Raw genomic sequence first — 23178 nt, forward strand, 5'->3', positions numbered from 1 at the left:
AGGGGAGGGCGGAGGGGCGGGGCGGGCGCTGCGCATGCGCGGGCCTGAGGGCGCCTTCCCGCCACCCTGCGCGCGCTGCGGGCCCGTCATGGCGGAGCGGCCGGGGCTGGGCTGCGGGGCGGCCGCCGCCCCACCGGGGCCGTCTGGCGGGTCGGAGGAGGAGGTGAGCGCTGTGGGGAGGGCCCGGCTCGGCCGAGGGGGCCGCGCTGCCAGCCTCCTAACCGTTTTCCCCCCCCTCAGCGTTCCTCCGGCGGAGCCCGCCCCGCGGCTGAAGGTGAAGCGTCAGGTAAGGGCGGGCAGCGGGGAGGGCTGGGGAGTGCCGGGCAGAACCTCCCCCGGCTGAGCCCTGCGGCCCGGGGCCCGGGAGGAGGATCTCCGTGCTGGAAGGGAGAACCGGAGGCACCGGCGGTCTTGGGAGGCTGCCAAGCTGCGATCCAGCCATCGCACCTCAGCGCTGCTGTTGCTCCGAGCTAGAAAGCAAAGCGCAAAACCCAGGTTCAGTGCTTTGGAATCCCTGGAAAACTCCCTTTCTTTTTACCCTGCTAAGGCGTCCGTTATATCTGTTTTTCTCAGATCCTGACCCTGGAGAGAAAAAAGCGGATCATGAGCAGTTCCTAAAGCCACCTGGTGTACCCCCTATTAGCAAGACCAGTCCCCCAGCAGCTGTGAGGAAAAGATCCCAGGAAAGTCCCAGCCGTAGGAAAATCCCCCTCAGACCTAGTCCCAAGAGGGTGTCCCCCTGGAGGAGCAGTCCCAGGAAAGACCATACCCCGAGTTCCTTTACCTTGTCCCCGACACTGCTCAGCAGCCCTCCTCAAGACAACCGTCGCTCTTGGTGTCGTTCTAGCCTGAAGGGAACAAAACAGCGAAAATCTCTGCCTCCCTTTCACCAGGATGTCGCTGGTACGTGCTCTGCTTCTCCCCTTTATCAAGCTCTCCTGAGAAACTTGTCAGGCAGCCTGCGGCACGTTGAAATTTAATTTTGTGTGTGCCGCCTTGAGGGTGGTTGCAGCATCATTGTGTTATTCTAAACACCACTGACATCCGTGTTGGTGGTGGCCTCGGAGGTCCAGGTACTTGAAGTTAGAAGGAGATGCTGCACTAACGGCTTCTGTTTGTTGTCTCTGCCTTTTTATTTCTACAGTTGAGCCTTAAGCGTGACTTTTCCTTGGTAGGAACTTTGTTTCTTCCTCTTTTCCTTGCTCCTTCCATACTCTGGCAACTGCGCTCCTGTACAGCAACAGCTTTTAGTGTCTTTCTGGAACATTTCAGCTGTTTGTAGCTTGGTGTGAATGTAATTGTACTTAAATAATTTTACTCTGTTTTTTTCAGAATTAAGCAAATCAATTAGCCTGGATCTGCCAGAGCTTGACAGGCTTTCTGTGCTGCTGTTGTCCAGTTTCCAGGTAACATCCTCCCTTTTAGTGAATTATTTTTCTCTTGCCTTCCTTCTGCCACTAAACATGTGTTCTGATTTGTATAACTGAGCTGTGAAAGATGGGCTAGGGAAGGAAGGACTCCTCGTTCTGTAACGAATCCTCCCACAACCTTTGTCACAACCTCAGGAAAGGGTGCTAAGACCTTTTTTTCCATCTTTTAGTTTTCTGCACAGAAGCTTGAACACGTCTTGAAGCAGACAGAGGGCTTTAGCCCTGAGGCTTTCAAAGCTAACGGTAAGGTGTGGTCTGAGTCAGCAAGGGTAGTCCTCTATTTAAAAATCCTGATTCTTCCCCATTATCCTCAAAATGGAACCAATTATTGTTTTCTAGAAGGGGTGGGTGCAGGTAAAATTACACGAGTGATGTTTTTTAAGGTGCTGCACGTGACCACAGTTTCTGGGAGGGAAGGCAGATGGGTAAAGTAAACTGTGGCCATGGAGATGAAGATTATTCCTTTAGAAAGAGTCTAAGCAGTAACTAGGACACCTTCCGATAAGGAATCAGAGCAGTAGCTGCAGGTCAGGAAGCAGCTTCATTTCTCACTATTACTAATTTTCCAAGTTGTGTTTTATCCTGTTTCATTTTGTCTTCATCTCCAGCACGCTTGCTTTCAGAAGACCTGGAGCGATACCTGCAGAAGTTGAAAAGAGATGGGACACTGAAGAGCTGCATAGAAGACCCTAATGGGTAAGGACTGGCCAAGCTCATCCCTCATGGAGCTTAAGCAGGGAGTTGTCTCACTTTTGGGGGAGGAAGGGGCAGCCTGGACACAGAATTCATCTCCTGCCATGTACAAGGAGCCCTCTGCCAGCATAAACCCTCCTACCCCAGCTGTGCCAAAACGCTCTGGGTTAGTCTGAAGATTTGAATTAGCTGGCTTCCCTCTTCCAGGAAACTATAGCACAAGTGGTGAGGAAGGGCTGAGGGGCAGGTGTGCTGGAGATTTTAGTGGGGTGAAACTTTTAAGTGGGAAAGAAGTGATGGTGGTGTAGAATGATGGAATGATTGGGGGGGGGGATGTTCAGCCTGGGGAGGAGAAGGCTCCGGGTCAACCTCAGAGCAGCCTCCCAGTGCTTCAGGGGGCTACAGGAAAGGGGGAGGGACTCTTGATCAGGGATAGGGTGAGGAGGAATGGATTTAAGCTAAAAAAAGAGATTTAGACTCAATCTGAGGAGGAAATTCTCTGCGCTGAGGGGAGGAGTCCCTGGCACAGGCTGCCCAGAGCAGCGGGCGATGCCCTGGGGCCGTTCAGGGGGCTCTGGGCACCATCTTTAAGGTCTGACCCCACCCCATCCCATGATTCTATTTTTCTGGTTTTGCTTTACAACCTGCCCAGTCTAAATTTGAAGAGAAACCCCATTGCTGGTGGCTACGAGGATTTTTGGGGCTGGGGTCGCTGGACCAGCAGCACAGTGAATGCTCAGGGGGGCTTTACCTTTATGGAGGAGACTTTTCTTTTGTATATCCTGCAATTCTAAACACTTGCACGCTGACCAGCTCGTGTGATCCGCCTGTGGAACGTGTACAGACGTGGTAAATGTGTCCCTGTACCGTGCTGAGGCTGTGTCTGTGCTTCAGGGTTTTACTGGACACGGCTTTGGAAGAGTCAGTGGCCCAAGTGAAGGAATACAGTGCCAGGTAGGACCGGCTGTCTGCGCGGCCCGAGGGGCAACCCTGCCACGGTCTTGGGCACCTCTCCCTAGAGGCTCTTCGGGGGGGTATTTAATCCTTTGGGGGCATATTTAATTCTTTGGGTGGTATCTAATTCTTTTGAGGGGTGTTTTTAATTCTTTGGGGGGGTTATTTAATTCTTGGGGGGTATTTGATTCCTTTGAGTGGGTATCTAATTTTCATGGGGGGATATCTAATTCTTTTGCAGGTTATTTAATTCTTTTGGGGGGGGGTGGGGTGGTATTTAATTCTTTTGCTCTGGCCTTACAGCCCCCTCCCCACTCCTGCTCCGCAGGTTCGCTGCCGAATGTCAGGCGTGGGATCAGCTCTTGCTGCGCCACCAGGAAAGTGCTGAAGAAATGGCCAGGTTGGGATTGTTCCTCCCTGGTTTTCCTACTGTTTGGTGGTTAAAAAAGCCGATTTAAGGGCGCTCTGACGGTCTTGCAGGCGGCTGGAGGAGAGCAGGCAGACTCAGGGCCAGGCTGAGCCCCTCGGCGATCTCCAGACGTCCCAGGCCCACGTCCTCAGCACCAAACCCAACTACCAGCAGATCCTGGACGAGCAGGGGCAGGTTTTGAGGTGCCTGGAGCTTGTGGTGAGCTGGGGAAAATATTTTCTCCTGTGGGGATTGAGCGATTTTTGGTCTCTTTAAAAAATTTTTGGTGACTTAATGCTTCGGTTTTGCAGCTGGATGAGCTCCAGCAAGCGATGAAGCTGCTGCAGACCTTCAGCGAAGACAGCCGGCAGTACCTTCGGCGCTTGTCAGAGCAGCTCGGTAAGCAGGAGGCCCTCAGGGGGGTGGTCGAAGCCTCCGTGGGGGTCGGTAACGGGGATTAACGGATGTTTTCTCTCCCGTTGCAGCTGCCAGGAGCTTCCAGCAGCTGGAGAACTCCCCCGTGCGCAAGCTGCTCGCCGCCCCGCCGAGGAAGATGCCGCCGCCGGAGGGCTGAGCGGGGCGGGGGGTGCGGGCCGCGCCGCCGGGGCTCTCACAATAAAGGCGGGAGGAGCCCGGTACCGGCCCGGCGCCAGGTTCCCCCGCGCTTCCGCCTTTGAAGCCTCCCTGGGGGTTTATCGCCGCTTATTGGGCGCCGCGCCCATCGCTCAGAACGCGCCAGCCAATCATCGCCGCTCGCCTCTTGCGCCGTCCAATGGTTGCTCAGCTGGGGGGAGGGGCTGGGGCTCCGCTACTTCCGGGGTCGGAAGCGGCGGCCATGGCGGCGGCGGAGGAGGCGCCGCTCACCGGGGTGGGCTTAGCCGCCGCGCCCGAGGCGGCTCCCGCCGGCTGGACCGTGGTAGGCGCGGGGAGGGGGGCCCGGCGGGGGCAGGAGCGCCGCCGCCCGGTCCCGCCGCCGCCTCCTGACGCTCCCCGTGCCCGCAGATCACCGTTACCGTGGAGGGCGCGGCCGCCAACCTGGGCAAAGGCTTCGGGCACAAGGGCGGCGGGTACCTGTGCGTGAGCCGTGGCGGAGCCCAGGTGCGAGGAGGGGGGGAGAAACACACACCGGGAGTTACCGGAGACACACACAAACCCCCACCGGGGGTTACCGGAGGGGGGGGTCCCGCGCCCCGTCCCGGTGCCGAGCTCCCGCCCCGTCCCCTCCAGGCGCCCGTGGTGACCGACGTGCAGGTGCTGAGCGACCGGAGCCCTCAGCCCGCCGGCTACACCCGCGCCTCCGAGTTCCCAGAGCCTCGTAAGTGCCCCCCCAACTCCTTCCCGGGGCGGCGGGGGGAGACCAGCCGGGATTCGTGACGATGCCCGGTCCTGCCGCCCGTTTCCCCCGCGCAGGGCCCGGTGTCTCGCGGAAGAAGCGGGTGTACGTGAAGCTGGTGCCGCCGGGGGCCGCCGGGACGGCCCTGCTCGCCCTCCAGCTGAGCCACAAGAGCAGAGCCCTCCCCCAGCACCTGAGAATAGGGTAGGGGGGCCCTGCCCGCCCCCTGCGCTCGCCGCTGCCCTGCGCGCCCCAACCCTCTCCAGTTCTTTATTGGGTTTTTTTTCAGGGAAATAGGGAATTTCGCCCTCTGGTGTAAAAAAGGGCCAGTTCTGCACTCCAGCCCCCCGCCCGTCCCCAGCCCGCGGACGATCAGCGCCGGCCTGAAGCAGCTCTCACTCCAGGCCCCTGACTCAGACCCCAGGTACAGACACACTCAAGGATTCTTATTTTTTTTCCTCCCAGTCTTACCTGAACTGGGACTAAACCCCTGTGAGCGCTGGTGCCACCTCCTGCTTTCCCTTCCCCGGGCCTGGGGCTTGTTAGGGGCTGCATTAATTAATTAACTCTGCTCCAGGTCACCCGGTGCTCGTTCCAGCGTCAGACACGAAGCTCTCTATGACACCGCCAACATCTACGGCCTCTCGGGTAAATCCTTTCTCCATCTCCCATCAAATGCACAAAGCGAGGCTCACCCTACTTGAGGGGAACTTTGAAATAAAAATAAGCTCAGAGTTGGTTCCTACACAACTGTTTCTGCAGTTTTTCCCTTGAAAGACTCAAGCTGAGTTTTGAGAGGAGTTTCTTAACTTTCAGAAGGGCAAAGTCTTTATCACTTGCTTGAATTAAGCTAGCACTGACCTCTTGCTCAAACTGTTCTCCAGGGGCTAAGATGGCTCATCTTTAGGCAGCGATTATTAAATAATTGTGTTTTCAGAGCAGCTCCTGGCTCTTCCTCAAGCCTCTCTCCCTTCTCTTCCCAGCCATGGATGGAGTGCCTTTCACCCTACACCCCAGATTCGAAAGCAAGCTCAGTTCTGGCAGCAACGTGAGTTACTTTAAGCTGCTGTTCCAGCCCTACCTCCTAACTAGTCTTAACTAGAAATATTTGTCTTTTTTTTAGGCTGTCCTTGCTGACCTGAACATGAAGTCACTTGCTGACATTGAGGAGGAAGTAAGCGGGGCTGCCTTTGGTCAGGCTTTTGGGGTGCAGAGCAGTCATGTTCTGCTTCTCTGTGTCCTCACCACTTGTTTTTGGGTTTTTTTTCAGTACAATTACGCTTTTGTAGTTGAAAGGACGGCGGCTGCCAGGCTCCCACCCAGTGTTTGTTAGTGCTGGAGTCTACCTTGAGGATGTAAACTGTGGCGGGGCCGAGCTCCTCTCTCTCTCTGATTAAACTGCAATCGATACCTGACTGCAGGAACTGCTTAAGGAGAAAAATAAACATGTTTCTCTTCTCACCTGCCAAAATATTTTTGTAATGGTTTTGAAATACAGGGCTCGAGGGTTGGTATGTGCAGCAGCACAATGAAGTTCTTGGCTGGCGTTGTTCTCCTGCGCTTCGTCAACGCTACAGCTCTTTATTCTGAGTGTAACCTCCTGCGAGGGTGTTTTTGGGGTGTAGAACTCCCCCCTCGGCCTCACCTCTTGGGTGTTGCTGTTCTTACTCCTACCCTCGGTCCCACTGTCTATTCCAACCAACCAACAATACTTTCAGCCCCACAAAGGAAGTTCCAAACACCTTTCAAAATACATCGATTCTGATTTTAGTTACCAAATTCTGTAAACGTTTCCTGAAACGTGAGGGCAGTACAAAACTCCTGCCGGTTGGTGGTACGTCCTGGAAACATTAAAAAGTCAGGTCTTGTTTCACAGAGGTGATTTCCACATGTTTGGAAGAAAGCTTCCCCATGCCCGTTTTGGAACGGGATCAGAGTTACTGTCAGAAGAATTAAGGATGGTTCTTGTGATGGTGGAACATGGCGCCAGGGCCTGTCCTTCATGTAGCGCTGCCGGGGGCCAGGACCTCGCGCTCCGTTTCAGGAAGGCACTTTAAGTTTTGCACTGCCCAGCAGAAACTGAAGAACTCGGTCCACTAACAAGGCGAGGAAGAAGTCAGCCAGCAACACTTCCGTGATCACCATCTTGAACTAGGAAAAAACACACGCAACCCGTTAGTCCCTCTCCTTCCCCTCTTCAGTCACTCTGTCCACACCAAAGAGCCTCTCGCTGGCCTCTGCAGCAACTCCTGAACTGGACCTCAAAGTTCCTTTCACAGCGTGCTGTAACAATTGCTAAATGTAAGAAAATCACGGAAGCAGAGGCTGGGTTGGGTTGGAGGGACCTTTAAAGCTCATCTAGCTCAATCCTGCCCCAACGCAGGGACCCCTTCCCCCCGCTCAGGGTGCTCACAGGGCCAGGGCATCACCCGCTGCTCTGGGCAGCCTGTGCCAGGGGCTCCTGCCCTCAGCACGGAGAATTCCTTCCTCAGATCTAGTCTAAATCTCCCATTTTTTAGCTTAAACCTGTCCCTCTTGTCCCACAGCTCCAGGCCTGGTGAAAAAGTCTGTCCCTGTCTTCATTATAAGTCCCCTTAAGTCCTGGTAGGCTGCTCTTCTCCAGGCTGAACACCCCCAACTCCCCCAGCTCATCCTCACAGCAGAGGTGTCCATCCTCTGACCATTTCTGGGGCCTGCTCAAGCAGGTCCACGTCACAGAATCACAGAACAGTTTGGGTTGGAAGGACCTTAAAGCCCATCCAGTGCCACCCCTTTGTCTCAGGCACAGCCACCTTCCACCAACCCAGGTTGCCCAAAGCCCTGTCCAACCTGGCCTTGAACTCTCCCAGGGCCAGAGCAGCCCATCCTGCCTAACGTTCTGCTAAAAACCGTAAGATGCCTCCAGAATTCCTCAGACTCTTCTCCCTGCGTGCAGAATCCAGCAGGCATGGGAAGCACTGCCTGCTCACCTCAGTGGGGATTTCGACCAAGCCAAACTGTTCGTTGAATTCCGGTGAAGAACTCGTGAGAAGGCCCCCGATGGCCAGGCCTGAGAGGATGATGCTCCACAGCAAGGGCTTGTTCTCCCGTAGACTCTCCATAAAAGGATGGCCCTGAAACACGGCAGGAGAAACTGTAAGCAGAGGTCCCGACTAGGGGACAATTCCTGACATGCTTTGGGACACTCGGCTCCATCCAACTTGGTGCAGAGAGAGGGAGTTTTTCCCAGCAGAGCACTGACAAAATGCAGTTTGTGATTAGAGAACATAGTGGTTGGTATTACTGCATCTTAATTACAAAACTGCCGTGGGAGATGCGACTTAAAACACAGCTTGCCTTGTAGTTGATGACAAAGGTGGCCATCTGCATTGCCATCGACATGATGTAGACGGTGCTGTTCACAAGGCTGGGCTCAAACTCCTTGTACAGATCCACAAACTCCTCCTGCCTAAAGGAAAACAAAGCCAGAGATTAGCGGGGCCGACCCAAAACCACCAGGAAGGTTCAGCTGCCCTCACGCAGCCCTGCTGCCCCCACTTTATTTAAGGTTCGTTGGGCAATAAGCTTGTTCTCAAACAAGAGACCTTGCAGAGCAGCTGCAGACGCTGCAAGTGCAGGTAATCGTTGGGTTCTTTTTCACAAAAGTGGAAAAAAATTAGTTCTGGTGCGTTTTTTCTTTTTAATTTTCCACTAATCCACTTCATTAGTGTTATTTCTATCTCCCTTTTCCCTCCCAGCATGGAGAGAACAGACACGGGAAGCACAATGTTTCACAGACCGTATTCCCACTGGTCCCATCACATCCCTGACACGCTCCAGGTACAGCTCAAACCTGGTTTTTTTGACACATCTAACACATTTAACTCCTCGTGCTTGGCGTGCTCAATAAAGCACTCACAGAGTGCTGTGGTGAGGGAGGCCTCTCTCTACCCTCCTGCTCGGCAGTAACTGGGAGAAAACATTCCAGTATTGGAGGAAGAGACACTCACTTGGAGTCGCTGCGTGCCTGGGCCCCACGGTACAGGTACACGAGGCTGAGGAAATGCACCAGGAACTGCAGCAGCACCGTCAGCACCGTGTAGAGGTTAAAGATGTTGGGCAGTGGGCGCTCCTTGGAAAGCGTCTTCAGAGGCTGAGGGAGAAAAATCATAGACTTGAGTTTTAACCCGTTTTCCAGCAGTATCCAACCACTATTTGTTTTTCTCAGGAAATAGCCACAAGAATTTCACTTTGCCCGTACAGGAGACTCGCAGCTCAGCTGCTGTAATGGCCTCAACTGAACTATTTATCTGCATTATCCTTCCCACCAGCTCCTGTAACAGCAACAAGCTGCCACCCTGCCATCACAAGATGTTCCCGTAAGCACGTGCTGGCCCCAGGAGCCTCCCAAACCCCAGGGAACACACACCCCACCCCCTCCAGCACTGTGGACTGTTAACTTCTCAAAATAAACAGCATTTTTTGGGGAGGGGGAGAGGCACTCCAGTAACCCTGATATGACTGACTCTCAACCAGCCGCCGTCCCGATGCGCCTTCCTGCCCTCACCTTCGACCTGGAGATGAAAAGGAAGCAGCCAGCCAACAGCAGACCCTGCAGAGTTGCCTGAAAATCACTGAACTTCACCCCTTCCAAGTAGAGGACGCTCTGGCTGTAAGCAAGGATCAGGGCGTTCAGGGCAAGGATCTTGAACATTTGGAGCGTTGTCACTAGCGTGCAACGACCTTGCTTGATCACGTGGCAGACTGAGGAGCAAGAGGAAGCAGCGTTTGGAAACAAAACAAAGGTTCTGGGGCTTTGTCCCTCAGTCCTCTCCTTTTCTGAGGCAGAACAGAGGGAAGGGAACCCTGCACTGCTTGTGTCCCCACGCAAGGAACCCCCGTGAGGCTGCTCCCCCAGAAGAGCTGGCAAAGCCAGGAGTGTGGGGGCATTTCTCCCCAGCCCACCCCTCGGTCTGGGCTCCTTTCAAATCGAGATTATTACAGCACAGGGAGATGCAGAGCAGCTGCTCAGCTCCTGCCAGGCACTTACTGCACTGAATGGAGGAGAGCTTGGAGGTGAAGGGGGCCGCGATGCTGGCATCCCCCAACTTCACAACCTGTACCCGCTCCTCTTCCAAATCCTTCAGGACCTGACTGATCCGCTCCTGTGGGCAGGAAGAGGAAGAGACTCATTAGCACAACCCAGATGAAGGACGATCTCCCACAGCCCTGCTCCAAGGTGAGGCTGAGAAGCCTTTGTGCTCGCAGGCTGGAAAAGCAGCACCTTCTGAAACAGAATGGATTTGGGCAGAGGATAAGCAGCAAAAAAGCTGGTTATTTCCCAGTGCATCCTGCCATTTCCAGTCCTCATGAATTAGCAGTAAACCAGAGGAGGAACAAAGAGCAGGAATAAGTTAACAGGCTTTTAAATCTAGTTACCAACCCTCTGGATGGCCAGCTGTTCCTCTCTCTGGGACATGACCCTGTGCCTGGCACCACGAGAGGTGGGCTTCACGCTCCCGCTCCCCCCCGCCGGCAGCACTGGGCGCCCATCGCTGGGCCCATCGCGAGTTCTCTTCTTCCGTTCGGGCAGCCTCTCGGGGGCGTTTGCCAGCAGTGCCACTCCTGGAAGAGCATAAAAACAGGGAAAACGGGCTGTAAGTCCCTTTGTCGGCAAAGCGTTTCCCCCAAAGTAGGAACCCCAATGGTATTTACACCTGGAGTCAGGTGGGCAGGCTAGTTATGCTGGGACTTCAGAGATGTTACACTTGCTGAAGTAAAGCCTAGAAAAAAAATAATTAGGAAGGATCTTTCTTCCAGGAAATGTGTTTGTAGTCAATTCCTGCTGCTTGCTGGGGCGTGCACAGCGTGTAGCCCATGAGCACAGAGATTCCTCTTCTTTATGTTGGTTTATGCCACTGAACGATGCTGGTCATCGTCTGATCAATCATATAGTGTGGCCAGCAGGGACAGGGAAGGGATCTCACCCCTGGGCTCGGCACTGGTGAGGCCGCCCCTCGATTCCTGGGTTCAGTTTTGGGCCCCTCACCCCAAAAAGGCCATTGAATGACTTGAGCGTGGCCAGAGAAGGGCAACAGAGCTGGGGCAGGGTCTGGAGCACAGGTCTGCTGGGGAGCGGCTGGGGGAACTGGGGGGGTTCAGTCTGGAGCAGAGGAGGCTGAGGGGAGACCTCCTGGCCCTCTGCAACTCCCTGCCAGGAGGGGGCAGAGAGGGGGGATGAGTCTCTGGAGCCAAGGCCCCAGCGCCAGGCCCCGAGGGAATGGCCTCAAGCTGCCCAGGGCAGGGTCAGGCTGGCTCTGAGGAAGGATTTCTGTGCAGAAGGGGCTGTTGGGCGTTGGAATGGGCTGCCCAGGGCAGGGGGGAGTCCCCGGGATCCCTAGAGGGGTTGAAGAGTCGGGCTGAGCCAGCGCTGAGGGATCTGGGGGAGTTGGGAAGGGTCAGGGGGAGGGTCATGGTGGCACTGGAGGAGCTTCAAGGGCTTTTCCAACTGAGATAATTCTGGGTTTGTGTTTCAGAACACCAGCCAAACTCAAGACAAGGGCACAGGCGAGAGCCCTGCGTGCGGACTCACCCACATCTGCGTGTTTCAGAGCCCCTACGTCGTTGGTCCCATCCCCACACATCAGCGTGACGTAGCCCAGGCTCTTCAACGTGGTGATGACAAACTCCTGCACAAAGGAAGGCACCGTGAGAACTGGCAGCCGTCTGCACCGCGGCTCGGCCAAGCGTTTCTCTTCTGCAGGAGCTCACTGGCATCACCCCCAGACTCCAAAAGCTTCACCTGCGGGATCTGTTTTGGAGCCAGAAGAGGCCAATGGGCTCAGGACACTTTACAGTAACAATGTGGCACGTCCTGAGCTCTAGTTCTTGCTGGCTGCTGGCGAGGGTATTAGAAGTGGCTACACCACTTTGTTGAAAAACAGCTTTAGCATTAATTATGTGCTAATTTTTTTTCCCAGAAAGAGCGGTCAGACAGTGAAATAGGCTGCCCAGGGAGGGGGGAAAAAATCCCCATCCCTGGAGGGGTTTAAGGGTCATTGAGATGAGCTGTGGGGGGGATGTGGGGTAGGGGAGAACTTTGCAGAGTCGGGCTGAGGGTTGGACTCGATGATCTGGATGGGCTTTTCCAATCTGAATGATTCTGTGATTCTATAATTTCTACATGGCACCATGTGAGCCCTGGTAAAGACAGGGTTTATCAGCAGCTGAAATCTCTCACCTTCTGCTTCGGCACCACTCTGGCAAACACCTGGATGTGGGGAATGAGCTTCAGCAGCTGCTGCCTGTTGGCAGCCTGTAGGTGAGAGAGCCCTTCCCCAGTCACGCACAGGTCGTAGCGCTGCGTCAGCTCTCGCAAGGAGGCTGGCGAGTCTGGCAGCACCACAGCGCCAGTGATCGACTGCCACTGCCAGCTGCAGCCTGCAAAGAGAAGCACGAGCTCAACACGAGCACGGCCGAGGCGCCTGGCTCTCTGCCATGCTCCCAAACACCCAACAGACCCTGTTCCCCGTGTCTGCAACCCCTCAGCGCTACGGGCACGAGGCCCTCGGCTTCTCACAGCGGCATGCCCACCTCCTGTCTAGGGACAGTCTTTATGTGGATCCTCCCTCCTTCCCCGCAGCCAGTGACACGGCTCCCATTCCCTGGATGGCCTCTGAACCTGCACAGCCAGGAGGCCTTCAAGCTGCTGCTGTTTGGTTTTTTTTTTAATTTTAGTGCTCAGACAGCTTGATTTCGGAGCAGAGGAATGCACAAAGCTTGCGAGGTGCTCCAAGCCCGAGAAGAGAGGGACACTGAACAGTGAGTTATCTAGGAAGTGAGCCATCCCCACTATCAGCACCAAGCAGCAGTGCTCAGAGCACGTGGCTAACTCTGGTACAACGCCCCGGCAGGGCTTCGGCTGTCAACCTCCACAACCCAGGAGAGTTTCCTGCAAGGGACTGCTCACCTTTGCTCGCAGGAGGCTGCAGAATGAGGGTGTGCTCTCTCTGGAGGAAGTGCAGCTCCCGGGCCACGTGGCAGGCAGTGAGAGGATTGTCTCCTGTTATCATCACTACCTAAGGAGAAAGCGAGAGGGATCAAAAATCAGTTGTGGGGAGGCAAGAGGCACTTCACAGCACATCTCTTTTACACTTGAGAATGCTCCTGCCTGGCCTGGATGCCAGTGACATTCCCTGGGAGATGCAGCACCCTGCAGAAAGGCTTTTCTCTTTGTGTCAGGGCAAATCCCACCACAAAAATAACACCATATCCCCAAGGTCTTCCTGCTCCCACCACAGGGAAGCCTTTGCCCTCGCTCCACAAAAGCTCTCAGTGCAAAAACTCCCCACCCCAAGCACCACAGCGAGGCTGCTGCTGACTCTTACGTGGTGTGAAGCGTTCTGGATCTCCCTGATGACAGATTTGGAGTCAGCTTTGAGAGGACAGGAAACCACAATGAATCCAACAAATTTAAGATCACACTCCAAAGCTTCACGCTTCATCTCTCGCACCTGCCAAAGCAAATCAGCACATGGAGTGTTACCTGCTGCTCTGTAGCTGCAATTCTGTTTTCCAGCAGGTGCTTCCTCACAATCAAAGCATCACCAGAAACACAACCGGTGCTCTGAGATGCACAGAGCAACCCTGGACTGTCCCCAGCTGCTCCAGAGAAGCTTCTTTGGCACAAAGCTCCACAAAACCAGCCCTGAAGACTTAAACGTGCCCATTCCCGTGTAAAACCAGGTTCACAGCTACAAAGTTCAGTGCTAAGCCTCTTCAGTTGTTATAAGGAAAGAATTGACCCTGCTTTACGACAGTATTGAGGAATAACGCATAGAAATTCAAAGCTGGGAGCACAATGCAGCGGCTGTGATCTTCCCAGAAGACCCAGATCATAAAAACAACACGACTACAGCAGCTTTGGGCGACCACATCCCAAAAGAGACCCCCCACTTCCCCAGCACTGCTCTGTTTCCTTTACCAGGAGCTCGATTTCAAGGCTTACGCTGACAGATGTACCTGCTGGTGAGTGAGGTGCCCCAGTTCTTTGTAGCCCAGGGCCAGCACTCTTGCCCCCTCATGTGAAATTTCCGTGTGGACAGCATGATAGTTGCTTGGGCACTGAGACAACTAGAGGAGGTGCAGGGAAAAGCATCATATTAACACAGTTTCCAACACAATTCAGTAGCATATTTCACATGAATTATGCAGACAAGGGAAAAGAGGCACCTTTGGGAGGGTCCCTCACCATCACGAGCAAAAGGAGATCCCCCAGATTTAGTCCTTGGATTTAGCAACATGGCCAGCGCATGCTGAGATCTTAAGATCTCACTGGGATTAGACTGAAACTCCCTAGTGGAGTTTGTTTCCAGGCCTGGGCTCACTGTCCCGTGTTGCAGGATGAAATCCCTACATCGTTCAGGTTCCAGAGCAGGCAGGGACAAGCAGAGGAGCACAGGGACGAGCAGAGGGGCTAGAGAAGGCCCTTCCTCCCCTTGAGAGATGCGCTCACCATTTTGTGCAGCGTCTCTGGGGCCCCTTTCACAGCTGCAATGTAACAGAGATCAGTCGAGCCGATCTTCTCGTACGACGCCAAGACAGACATTCTTTTCAGGGCACTGGCAAAATGAAAGCGCTGGTGAATTTTCAGTCCCTGAGTTTTAATACTTCTGGGGAAAACTTTCTCATCTGGAAACAAACAGATCAGGAAATCCTGAAAGGTTTCTCGGTATCAAAAGCAACATCCCGCCCTTCAGGTCCCAGAGGAACCCACAGGTCACCGAGATCATATGAATTTCCTCTCTAGATACAAGCACACAAGCTGGATATTCTCATGAATGAAGGGACACAACCGATCAAAACAGTTCTGTGTGTTAGTGTGAACAGCTACGCAGCAGGTTGAAGGCACATTTATAGGATATATTATCATCACAGGTAAAAATCCAGAAACAAACCACACAACAGCGTGGGTTTCAGTGGGATATGTATGCAGTATTTCTGGACGATTTCTACTGTAGTTACCTGTGTGTGTGAAAGACAAGAAAGCAGAGCAGAAAGCCTCTGGAGAGGCTGTTTAAAACCCAGACTGTGATGTTTCCACTACCACAACCTGCACGAGTCACCCCCTGATTTTACTGTGCAATCAGAACCAGAAGGTGCCAACCGGAGCACGGCAGCTGCAGAACGCAGCACCCGCCACCCTGAGAACAGACCCAGCTCCTATCTGTCATCCCTCAAACGTGCAGGACAAAGTTTTCCACTGCCCCAAATCAGTTCCTGGGATGACACCAGATGGAATTCACTCCTTGCAGAAAGCTGGCACGAGGCACAGGAAATCTCCACAGACTAGAGAATGTCACACTCAGAACTGACAAAAATGGTGTTATCACCGTCACCCCCACAAAAAAAAACCAAAAAACAAACACTCCCCAGCTTAGGTATCAACCAGGGAGGAGCTGGAAACAAGTTTTACCTTTGGTCAGGGTCCAGTCTACAGCCGTCAGCATTGCCTTCTCCAGGGGGTCTCCCACCAGCGTCCCGTCATCCACCTGCACAAGCGAGTGGCACGTGGCGATCGCTCGGTGTGTCTCTACAGGAATGTCAGACACGGGTGTCACTTCCTTCCCATCCCTGCAGCATAAAAAAGACTACCCATGTTAACAGACCCATTCGCATTATCTCAGACAAATTCTGGAATTTCTCCCAGCCAAAAATTCCTACTCTAATACAGTAAACAGAAGAGCTTCTCATGGTGAGATCAAAGACACAGGAAATCTGGCGCTGTCTCAACTGCAAGCGGTGCCAAGGCCCGTTGCTTCTGCCAGTCCTCCAAAGCAAACTCAGTTCAAGCAGAACACTCGAGGTAGAGGACTGAACTGACAAATCTAACTAACTGTAGAACTGAAGGACTGGGATGTGTCTCTGTTGCAGCATCAAGCCTCCATGAGCAGTTTGTTATGGCAGCAGAATGAGAAGGCAGGACGCTACTGCGAGGAGCAGCAGCAAAGATCTCAGTTACACAAAAACCCTACCCAAGAACCCCCCGGGACAATGGAATTCCCCAAGTCCTCAGCCCACAGGCACTGCTAAAGACCAACGACCTTCTCTCCTCCCACTTTTCTCACTCTCTGAATCCCTGATCATCTTCTCTTCCCCACTGGAACGGGATCGCAGTAGTGCCTGAGGGGTTCCCACAGTGCCCGAAGCCCAGACCACAGCAAATCACATCACGAAAATCACCCGGGACCCACCTGAGCCCAGCTACTCCTCTCACAACAAGGTGGTCGCTGGTTAACGTGCCGGTTTTGTCAAAACAGCAAACTTGAACTTTGCCTGCAAAGGGGATGCGGAAGGGCTCTGTACAGTACACATCTGGAAGAGAGAGGAGGAAATTCTGTGAGTAATCAGCTACAATGAAGCCAGGACACGGTGCTCAGGGGCTTTAACCAGAAGACAGGAGCTATCGACAGGGTGCTCTGATAGTTAATGAAGATGAAACTCCCTGTTCTGAATTTCTGGGGCATTTGATACCAGAACAGACACCAAGCAGCAGTGATGTAGTGCAACAGAGAAGTCACCGACCTCCCCAGTTCCTACAGGAACCTGCTCAGCACAGAACACCAGGAGTGTTGAGCACACAGTTCCCTCCTACACTTGATTTAGGACCCACTTCAAAGCACACAACCCCCAAGTTCTTTGGGGTTTAAATCCCCCCTCACACACCAGCTCCAAACCCCACACTGTCACTGTGCAGAAACTGAGAACACTACAGAATTTTCACACTCATTTCCTCACAGTTCCAGGCACAAGAAACTAGTCCTAGTTTTGGTTTTGTGTTTAGGCTTAGTACTTACAGAGCTTGGCCAAGGCGATGAGGGAGGTGTTGACAGCCAGTGAGAGCTCGATGGGAAGTTCAGGTGGAACAACTGAAGTCAGTATTAAGGTACATTCCAGGAAGAGCTTGTAACGGTTCCTGCTGGGATCCTTCGTGCCTAGGAACGAGACCGAAGAGCTGTGTATCCCCTCATCCTCGGACTGTGTATCCCCCCAGAACTAAGATGAGCACCCCAAAGAAGCTCACCTACCTAGGAGGGGCTGTGGGAGGGTTAGAAAAACATCCAGAATGCCGTGTGGGCCCCTACACTGAAACACCGGCGCAGCCCAACCCAGCTATTGTAACTCTCACAAATTACGTCAACTGTGCTTCCCACAAGCTTTGGTACAAGTCCTCTGTAGAGACCTGGAAGAGGCAAGAAGAAATCTCACCTTCGATCCAGACGTATGCTGCAGCAGCAATGGCAAAGACCAGCAGGAACAGGATGAAAATGAAGGTCTCTAAGTTATTGGCTGTCACTCTCTTCACCCCAAAGAGGATTGTACGTAGCAATTTCCCCTGAGAAGAACAGCCTTCAGTGCAAGAAGCTATCTCTGCAGCATGCAGCACTTTGTTAAAAATATGTAATCACAGAATCACAGAATTGTCTAGGTTGGAAAAGCCCTTGAAGCTCCTCCAGTGCCACCGTGACCCTCCCCCTGACCCTTCCCAACTCCCCCAGATCCCTCAGCGCTGGCTCAGCCCGACTCTTCAACCCCTCCAGGGATCCCGGGGACTCCCCCCTGCCCTGGGCAGCCCATTCCAACGCCCAACAGCCCCTTCTGCACAGAAATCCTTCCTCAGAGCCAGCCTGACCCTGCCCTGGGCAGCTTGAGGCCATTCCCTCGGGGCCTGGCGCTGGGGCCTTGGCTCCAGAGACTCATCCCCCCTCTCTGCCCCCTCCTGGCAGGGAGTTGCAGAGGGCCAGGAGGTCTCCCCTCAGCCTCCTCTGCTCCAGACTGAACCCCCCCAGTTCCCCCAGCCGCTCCCCAGCAGACCTGTGCTCCAGACCCTGCCCCAGCTCCGTTGCCCTTCTCTGGCCACGCTCGAGTCATTCAATGGCCTTTTTGGGGTGAGGGGCCCAAAACAACCCACTCAGCGAGGGGCGGCTTCACCAGTGCCGAGCCCAGGGGTGAGATCCCTTCCCTGTCCCTGCTGGCCACTCTATTTCTGATGCAAGCCAGGATACCATTGGCCCTCTTGGCCACCTGGGCACACTGCTGGCTCATGTTCAGCCAGCTGTCAAATGCAGCAGTTTGTTAAAAATAAGCATGAAACCCAATTTTAAAATGGCACTTGTGTTTTGGTGCCAGAGCCTGAAAATTATTCCATCTTCTGTGATCTTCTTAATATGCATCAGCTTACAGTCACCCATAATTATCTGTTAAAAGGCCCAAACTAATTGCTAAGTCGCTTAAGTTGATGATTTCTTTGAAGCAGTCTTCAATTTGCAATTGAAAAAGCTCATGTTTACATCTCCAGTCCCTACAAGCACCCTCAAATGTCCCTTTCCAACAATTACCTTTACAGAAAAGGGGATAACCAGGAGCTGTAGCATGCACATGGTGCAGGCAGCTGCAACAGGAACCCCAAATCCTGACTCAGGGCTCCTGCATCAAACATCAGACTGCTTATATCACACCCAGAGAACAGACCTACCTTATTTATTCCTCTTCCAAACACACAAGCAATTTTAATGCCCTGATTTCTATTATCCCACAGCTACACTTCCCAAGGATTTCCCTCCAGCGAAGTGCTGAGCAACACAACCAACACCAACACCAAGACAGAGGTGAGAAGTCACGTTCACACCTTACCTGGGAGGTGTTGAAGCCAGTTCTCAGAGCATACGCCACACACCCGTTATCCACAGCTGCAACAGGAGCAGGAATGAAGACAATAAGCTTACTGAAAATCTTTTACAGGCTTTTCACAGACAGAAAACACTTGAAGCTACGTTCTCCTCTCACTTACAAGGGAACACAGTCAACTTTAATAGAATACCACAGCAGTCTAATAATCGCAGTAAATCATTAGCGACAGGGCCAAGGCAAATTGACTCAACAAATCCTCCAAAAGTCACATCAGGCTGTTTAAAATAAACCCATGAGCACACGACGCCCTCGCCGAGGGAATGTGTGCAGGTACCTACGTTTCAGTCCCGTGCTGGCTTTCTGGGGCGGGATGTGCTGCACCACTTTGGTTCCCCCAAAGATGATGTGTAACCGGGAGTCAGTCTGCATGTCCAAGACGTGCTCGGGACTGAGATCCTCCACGGGCTCCTGCGGGACAATGGCCAGGTCTCAGACTCCCACCTATCAACAAGTAACCTCCAAGCGTGCTGCTCTGTCCTTAGCCCGTGAGATGCTCTCAGCTTCACTTCACCCACAGGTAGCCTGAACTGAATCTAGGCCTCAACATGCCATTTGGCTCCTGATCGGCCTCAGTTCAGAGCCTGGTATCTGGGGAAATTCTGGTTTCGGGGGACTAGTTCACCCTTGGCACGCTGAGTTCAGCGAGGGAGGCTCTGCAAGCATTACTTTATCATTTTTAAGTCATCCACTGGCACAAAAGAAAAGGAAGAGTCAGGCTTTTGAAGTGCTTTACACTTGTTCCTCCTCCCACCTCAACCTAGCCAGAGGAATCCAGACTGGGGAATGTGTAGGAGGGCGATGCCAGGCCCACACGGCGGAGTTCAGACCCAAAGCCTGGAGCCCTCGCCAGACAAAACAGACATTTCTGTTTCTCATTTACCAGAGACCATCAATCACCGAGAGGGAGCCAGTAACAGAGAGACCAGGTTGTCCAGGCCAGTGTTCACACAAAGAAACTAATTTGCTGCAGTGCCTGCAATGTTTTTTACTTTTTCAGGTTGCACCAAAGGGACAGCAGAGGACATTTCACACACACCTTCATCTGTGGCACAGACTCTCCAGTCAGCATGGCTTCATCCACAATACACCTTCCACGTAACAGCAGCACATCACACGGCACTAGATTTTCATGAGGAGATCGGCCTGTAATTAATACATTAAACCTGAGAAGCTCCTCAAAGGCAGGAGTGACTATTCTGTGGCTATCTGTCTGGCACCCAGCAATCCTTCAGTTTGGCTGAGGTACAGGAGATTCCTAAGGCTTCAAACCAACCGTGGGGTGCCAAGCCCAGCCCAGCATGTACCCACTCAGCACTGCTGAGAACCAAAAGGGTTTGAAGGTTATTAGGTCTCTACTGAGAACAGGAAAGTTTAAAATCAAGTCATTCAGTTCTTATTGCCATTCAGGCTTCAAAGACTGGCACCACATCCTGGCGTAATACAACCTTAAAAAGGAGAGCAGGGTCGAAAGAGGTATCTGCTCCTTCCCCTTCCATTCTAGGAAGATATTGTCAGGAGGAAGAGAACTCTTTGTCTTCATAATCTGAAGAATTTGAGGCCAATTTATCTAAGTATTTAGCTTTCCTCCAGACAGCTAGCAGGTTCAAGAGATCCAGCCCAAGGATTAATCTCTTGGACCCTTGAATTGTGACCAAGGCAAATCAAAGTCCTCAAAAGCACCCAACCAACACCATGAGATTTTTACGTCTAATGCAATTCACTGCACAACTTAACGCACCGGAAGGAATCTGATTTTAAACAAGCTTTTGGTTACAACCATCAAAGTCATTACCAATGGAAACGATATCCCCTGGAATAATCTCATCACTGGAAATGGGGCGCCACTTGCGGTTTCTGTAAACCTGTAGGGAAAACAAAAAAACAACAAAACAACACTTTGAGAAAAGGATCAGAGGAAAAGGATGGGAAAAAGGAACAGCAGGTCAGCTAAAAGACAACTACATCAAAAACTTCATGCGCAATCCTCTCTGGTTATTACCTGGATCATATATGGCTTGTTCCCCATTTTTCGAATCTCCGACATGTTCCTCATTTGCTGCTGGACCAGAGAAGCTTCAAACGCGACCAACATGGAGAGGGTGAAAATACTGTAATACCAGTACTCATCCAGGCACCACAAACCCACACAGAACACCTGTGGGGAGAACAGGACAGCAACATTACTCTCATCTCCCTTGGAAGACAAAAGCTTGATTCTAGGAATTACGGGTTTTTTAAGCTAGCTTGGTACATGTTTAATTGTAAGAAGCCAGAAAAACAGAAAATCACAGTAAGTTTTTAGAGAGAGGCAAGGTCACTCCCAGAAGTAAAATCAATATTACAGTGTAAGAACATCACCTACTCCTGATTTCAGAAAGCCACCAACTGTTTTGTGGCTCTCAAGCCAGGACTGTAAGGAAATTTGTCATGTTTTAACAGGGAGAAGTATTTACAGCTCTTCTCCTTTGTTCATTTTACCTGAAAGACAAAGAACGGAGCCGTAGCTCTTTCTTTAAAGAGTTCCAAGAATTCTGGTACCACCATCTCAGCCCTGGGAAAGAAATGAGTCCTTATGAACCTCAACATTCCAGATTCTCTGCAAAAGCCCAACCCAAAAGGCACCTGCAGCCTCTGGTGTCAGACCAGGCTGTACCCCAGAACATTCACACGCTCTCTCCCTCTTTTCAATCCCAGTTAATTTGTTATACGCAATTAATTTCCATCTGTAGCCCACCCTGGAGAAAAACCCCTTGGTCCAATACTGTTCCCTGTCTTTAAGGGAATTTGAAGCAAGTGCCAGGAGTAACTGAAACGTAAAAAAGAGGACTAGGACTGTGGTTCAACACTGTTGTTCCTGACACACTTTGGCAAAGGGAGATCTGCACCTGGAAAACTTACTTGTTTGTACCATATTTCTTCTCAGCTGCTCGGATATCTTTGTCCTCCTGATAGCCTCGGGCATTCTGGTAGTAACAAAGGGGATGTTCCACAGGAAAAGCTACAGGAAGAAACTGTTTCTTGCCGTCTATCTGATACGAGTATTTGATTTTCTGAAACTCAAAGGAAAGAGCCTCCTGCCCATCTTCACCCTGCAGAGAAGGGGATAAAAAACAACCAACTGAACACAAGCCAAAGGCTTCAATCCACACATAATCCTGCCTGAAGAAGGAAAGAAACCCCAATCTCTTGTGTCTCTAGTTATTGTATGATTCTGCTTGTGGTACACGCTCCAGGAAACACTGTGCCATCTTTAACGTCGCCGTTTTCCACCAAGCACAGCTGATTTTTCTTTAATTATTTAAGTTAATAAACTGCAGGCTGAGAGCACAATGTGGCAGCTCCCCGGCACAGGACAAAATGCCAGTTCTGCTCCCAACAGCTGTATCCTTACCTGGTCTCTGTGGAGTGGCACTAATTCTACTGATCCGTTATTTGGGGTTGGCACAACTTTAGCCAATGTGGCTTTCTTAGGACAAGGTTCCTGAAACACAAACAAGACACACTAAGTAATGTGGATCACAGACCCTGAATTTCGACAAGTTGGGAGGAATCCTTGCTGGATCGCTCTAAAACACGTGGAAAGTATGGCCAGGTGCTTTTGTGGAGCCGTTGTGAGAATCAAAAACATTCCAATTATCACAATCCATCCTCAAAATCCTGCTCTGCCACCAAAGGAAGAATATTCAGTATTTCACTTGCAGTTAAGCCATATATAGCTGCCAGTAAGACACAGTTACAACAGCGACTGCAAAAATGACAACTGGCTGGTCCATCATCAAAAGACAAATGATCGACGCTAACAAAGGCAGTCGGCCCCCACCCTGAACTCATCCCAGGCTGCCTCCCCACAGACACATTGCTGGGCTTCCCCTCAGGGCTGGGGCCTACCGAACGTACACACCTTCCTTCCCCCCTGCCAGCACACAGCCACTGCCCAAGCCCAGCTAAAGGGCGACGCGTTTCCCCGCAAAGCGTCTCCTCACGCCTCTCACCCTCTCCCTCATCGCGCCCGCAAAGCTTCCTGACGTGGCTGCTGCGGCTCTGCCACGTCGCATGAAACACCCACACCCAGGAAACCGAACGCCCCCGCGCCTTCACAAGACAGAAGCCCGCGGGGAGCAGCAGGAGCCTCCCCGCGCTGCTCGGGGGCAGCCCCGGAGGACTCTCCAGCGTGGCCGGCTCTGCGGTACCGGCAGCCCCGGGACTCACCCGGACGCAGGTGAGGGCGCAGTGAGCGTGCACGGACCACAGCCCCGAGAGCGCCGTCAGCAGATGGACGACACCGATGGCGGCGAGAGCCAACAACGCGGCCTCGGGGGGCGCGGGGCCCGGGCCCGGTCTCGGGCCTTCATCCTCCGTCGTTGTCGTCGTCGTTGCCGCCGCTGCCGCCGCCGCCGCCGCCTCCCCCCATGCCGCCCACACGCGCGGTCCCCACAGCCACAACCAGGCCGGGTAGAGTCCCGCCACAAAGGGCAGCACGGTGCCGTGGAGGAGCCGCGGCCGCCGGCGGTAAAGCGTCACCGACGAGACCAGCTCGTCAACCGGACCCGGAGCCGGACCGGCCGCCGCCATCTTCCGAGAAACCGCAACCACCCACTTCCGCTTCCGGCGGGAGGCGCCGGGCGCCTGCG

At 52.9% G+C, this 23178-nt stretch overlaps 3 protein-coding genes across 4 annotated transcripts; 2 read left to right on the forward strand and 1 right to left on the reverse strand.

The window, feature by feature from the left end:
- The first annotated feature begins 13 nt into the window (after positions 1–13).
- Positions 14–4164, forward strand: DSN1 (DSN1 component of MIS12 kinetochore complex). The gene is made up of 11 exons (XM_074929921.1): positions 14–163; positions 241–286; positions 574–903; positions 1333–1406; positions 1601–1673; positions 2039–2126; positions 3018–3077; positions 3406–3477; positions 3558–3705; positions 3798–3885; positions 3972–4164. Exons 1-11 carry the CDS (start codon positions 35–37, stop codon positions 4058–4060), a joined length of 1197 nt encoding a protein of 398 aa, XP_074786022.1. The 5' UTR covers positions 14–34; the 3' UTR covers positions 4061–4164.
- Positions 4165–4306: 142 nt separating this feature from the next.
- MVB12A (multivesicular body subunit 12A) lies at positions 4307–6281 on the forward strand. Its single transcript, XM_074930114.1, has 9 exons — positions 4307–4402; positions 4489–4584; positions 4714–4801; positions 4897–5023; positions 5109–5243; positions 5397–5467; positions 5803–5867; positions 5943–5993; positions 6090–6281. The coding sequence occupies exons 1-9, from the start codon at positions 4322–4324 to the stop codon at positions 6150–6152; spliced, it is 777 nt and encodes a 258-aa protein (XP_074786215.1). The 5' UTR covers positions 4307–4321; the 3' UTR covers positions 6153–6281.
- A 304-nt stretch (positions 6282–6585) lies between these two features.
- Positions 6586–23119, reverse strand: ATP13A1 (ATPase 13A1). Of its 2 annotated transcripts, none has more exons than XM_074929871.1 (26): positions 22757–23119; positions 21939–22028; positions 21446–21636; positions 21026–21098; positions 20547–20702; positions 20340–20409; positions 19584–19690; positions 18826–18955; positions 18491–18546; positions 17066–17192; positions 16654–16791; positions 16051–16171; positions 15273–15430; positions 14313–14488; positions 13820–13930; positions 13186–13311; positions 12768–12876; positions 12039–12238; positions 11391–11487; positions 10242–10423; positions 9849–9963; positions 9366–9562; positions 8809–8951; positions 8156–8267; positions 7789–7932; positions 6586–6970 (listed from the first exon to the last, which is right to left on the reverse strand). In XM_074929871.1, exons 1-26 carry the CDS (start codon positions 23117–23119, stop codon positions 6860–6862), a joined length of 3603 nt encoding a protein of 1200 aa, XP_074785972.1. In that variant the 3' UTR covers positions 6586–6859. The 2 variants fall into 2 exon arrangements, with proteins under 2 accessions (XP_074785972.1, XP_074785973.1); XM_074929872.1 differs by having other exon boundaries at positions 12039–12231; positions 12761–12876.
- Between the last annotated feature and the right edge of the window lie 59 nt (positions 23120–23178).

The sequence above is a fragment of the Athene noctua genome, chromosome 31 (genome assembly GCF_965140245.1).
Source record: "Athene noctua chromosome 31, bAthNoc1.hap1.1, whole genome shotgun sequence".
NCBI lineage: Eukaryota > Metazoa > Chordata > Aves > Strigiformes > Strigidae > Athene > Athene noctua.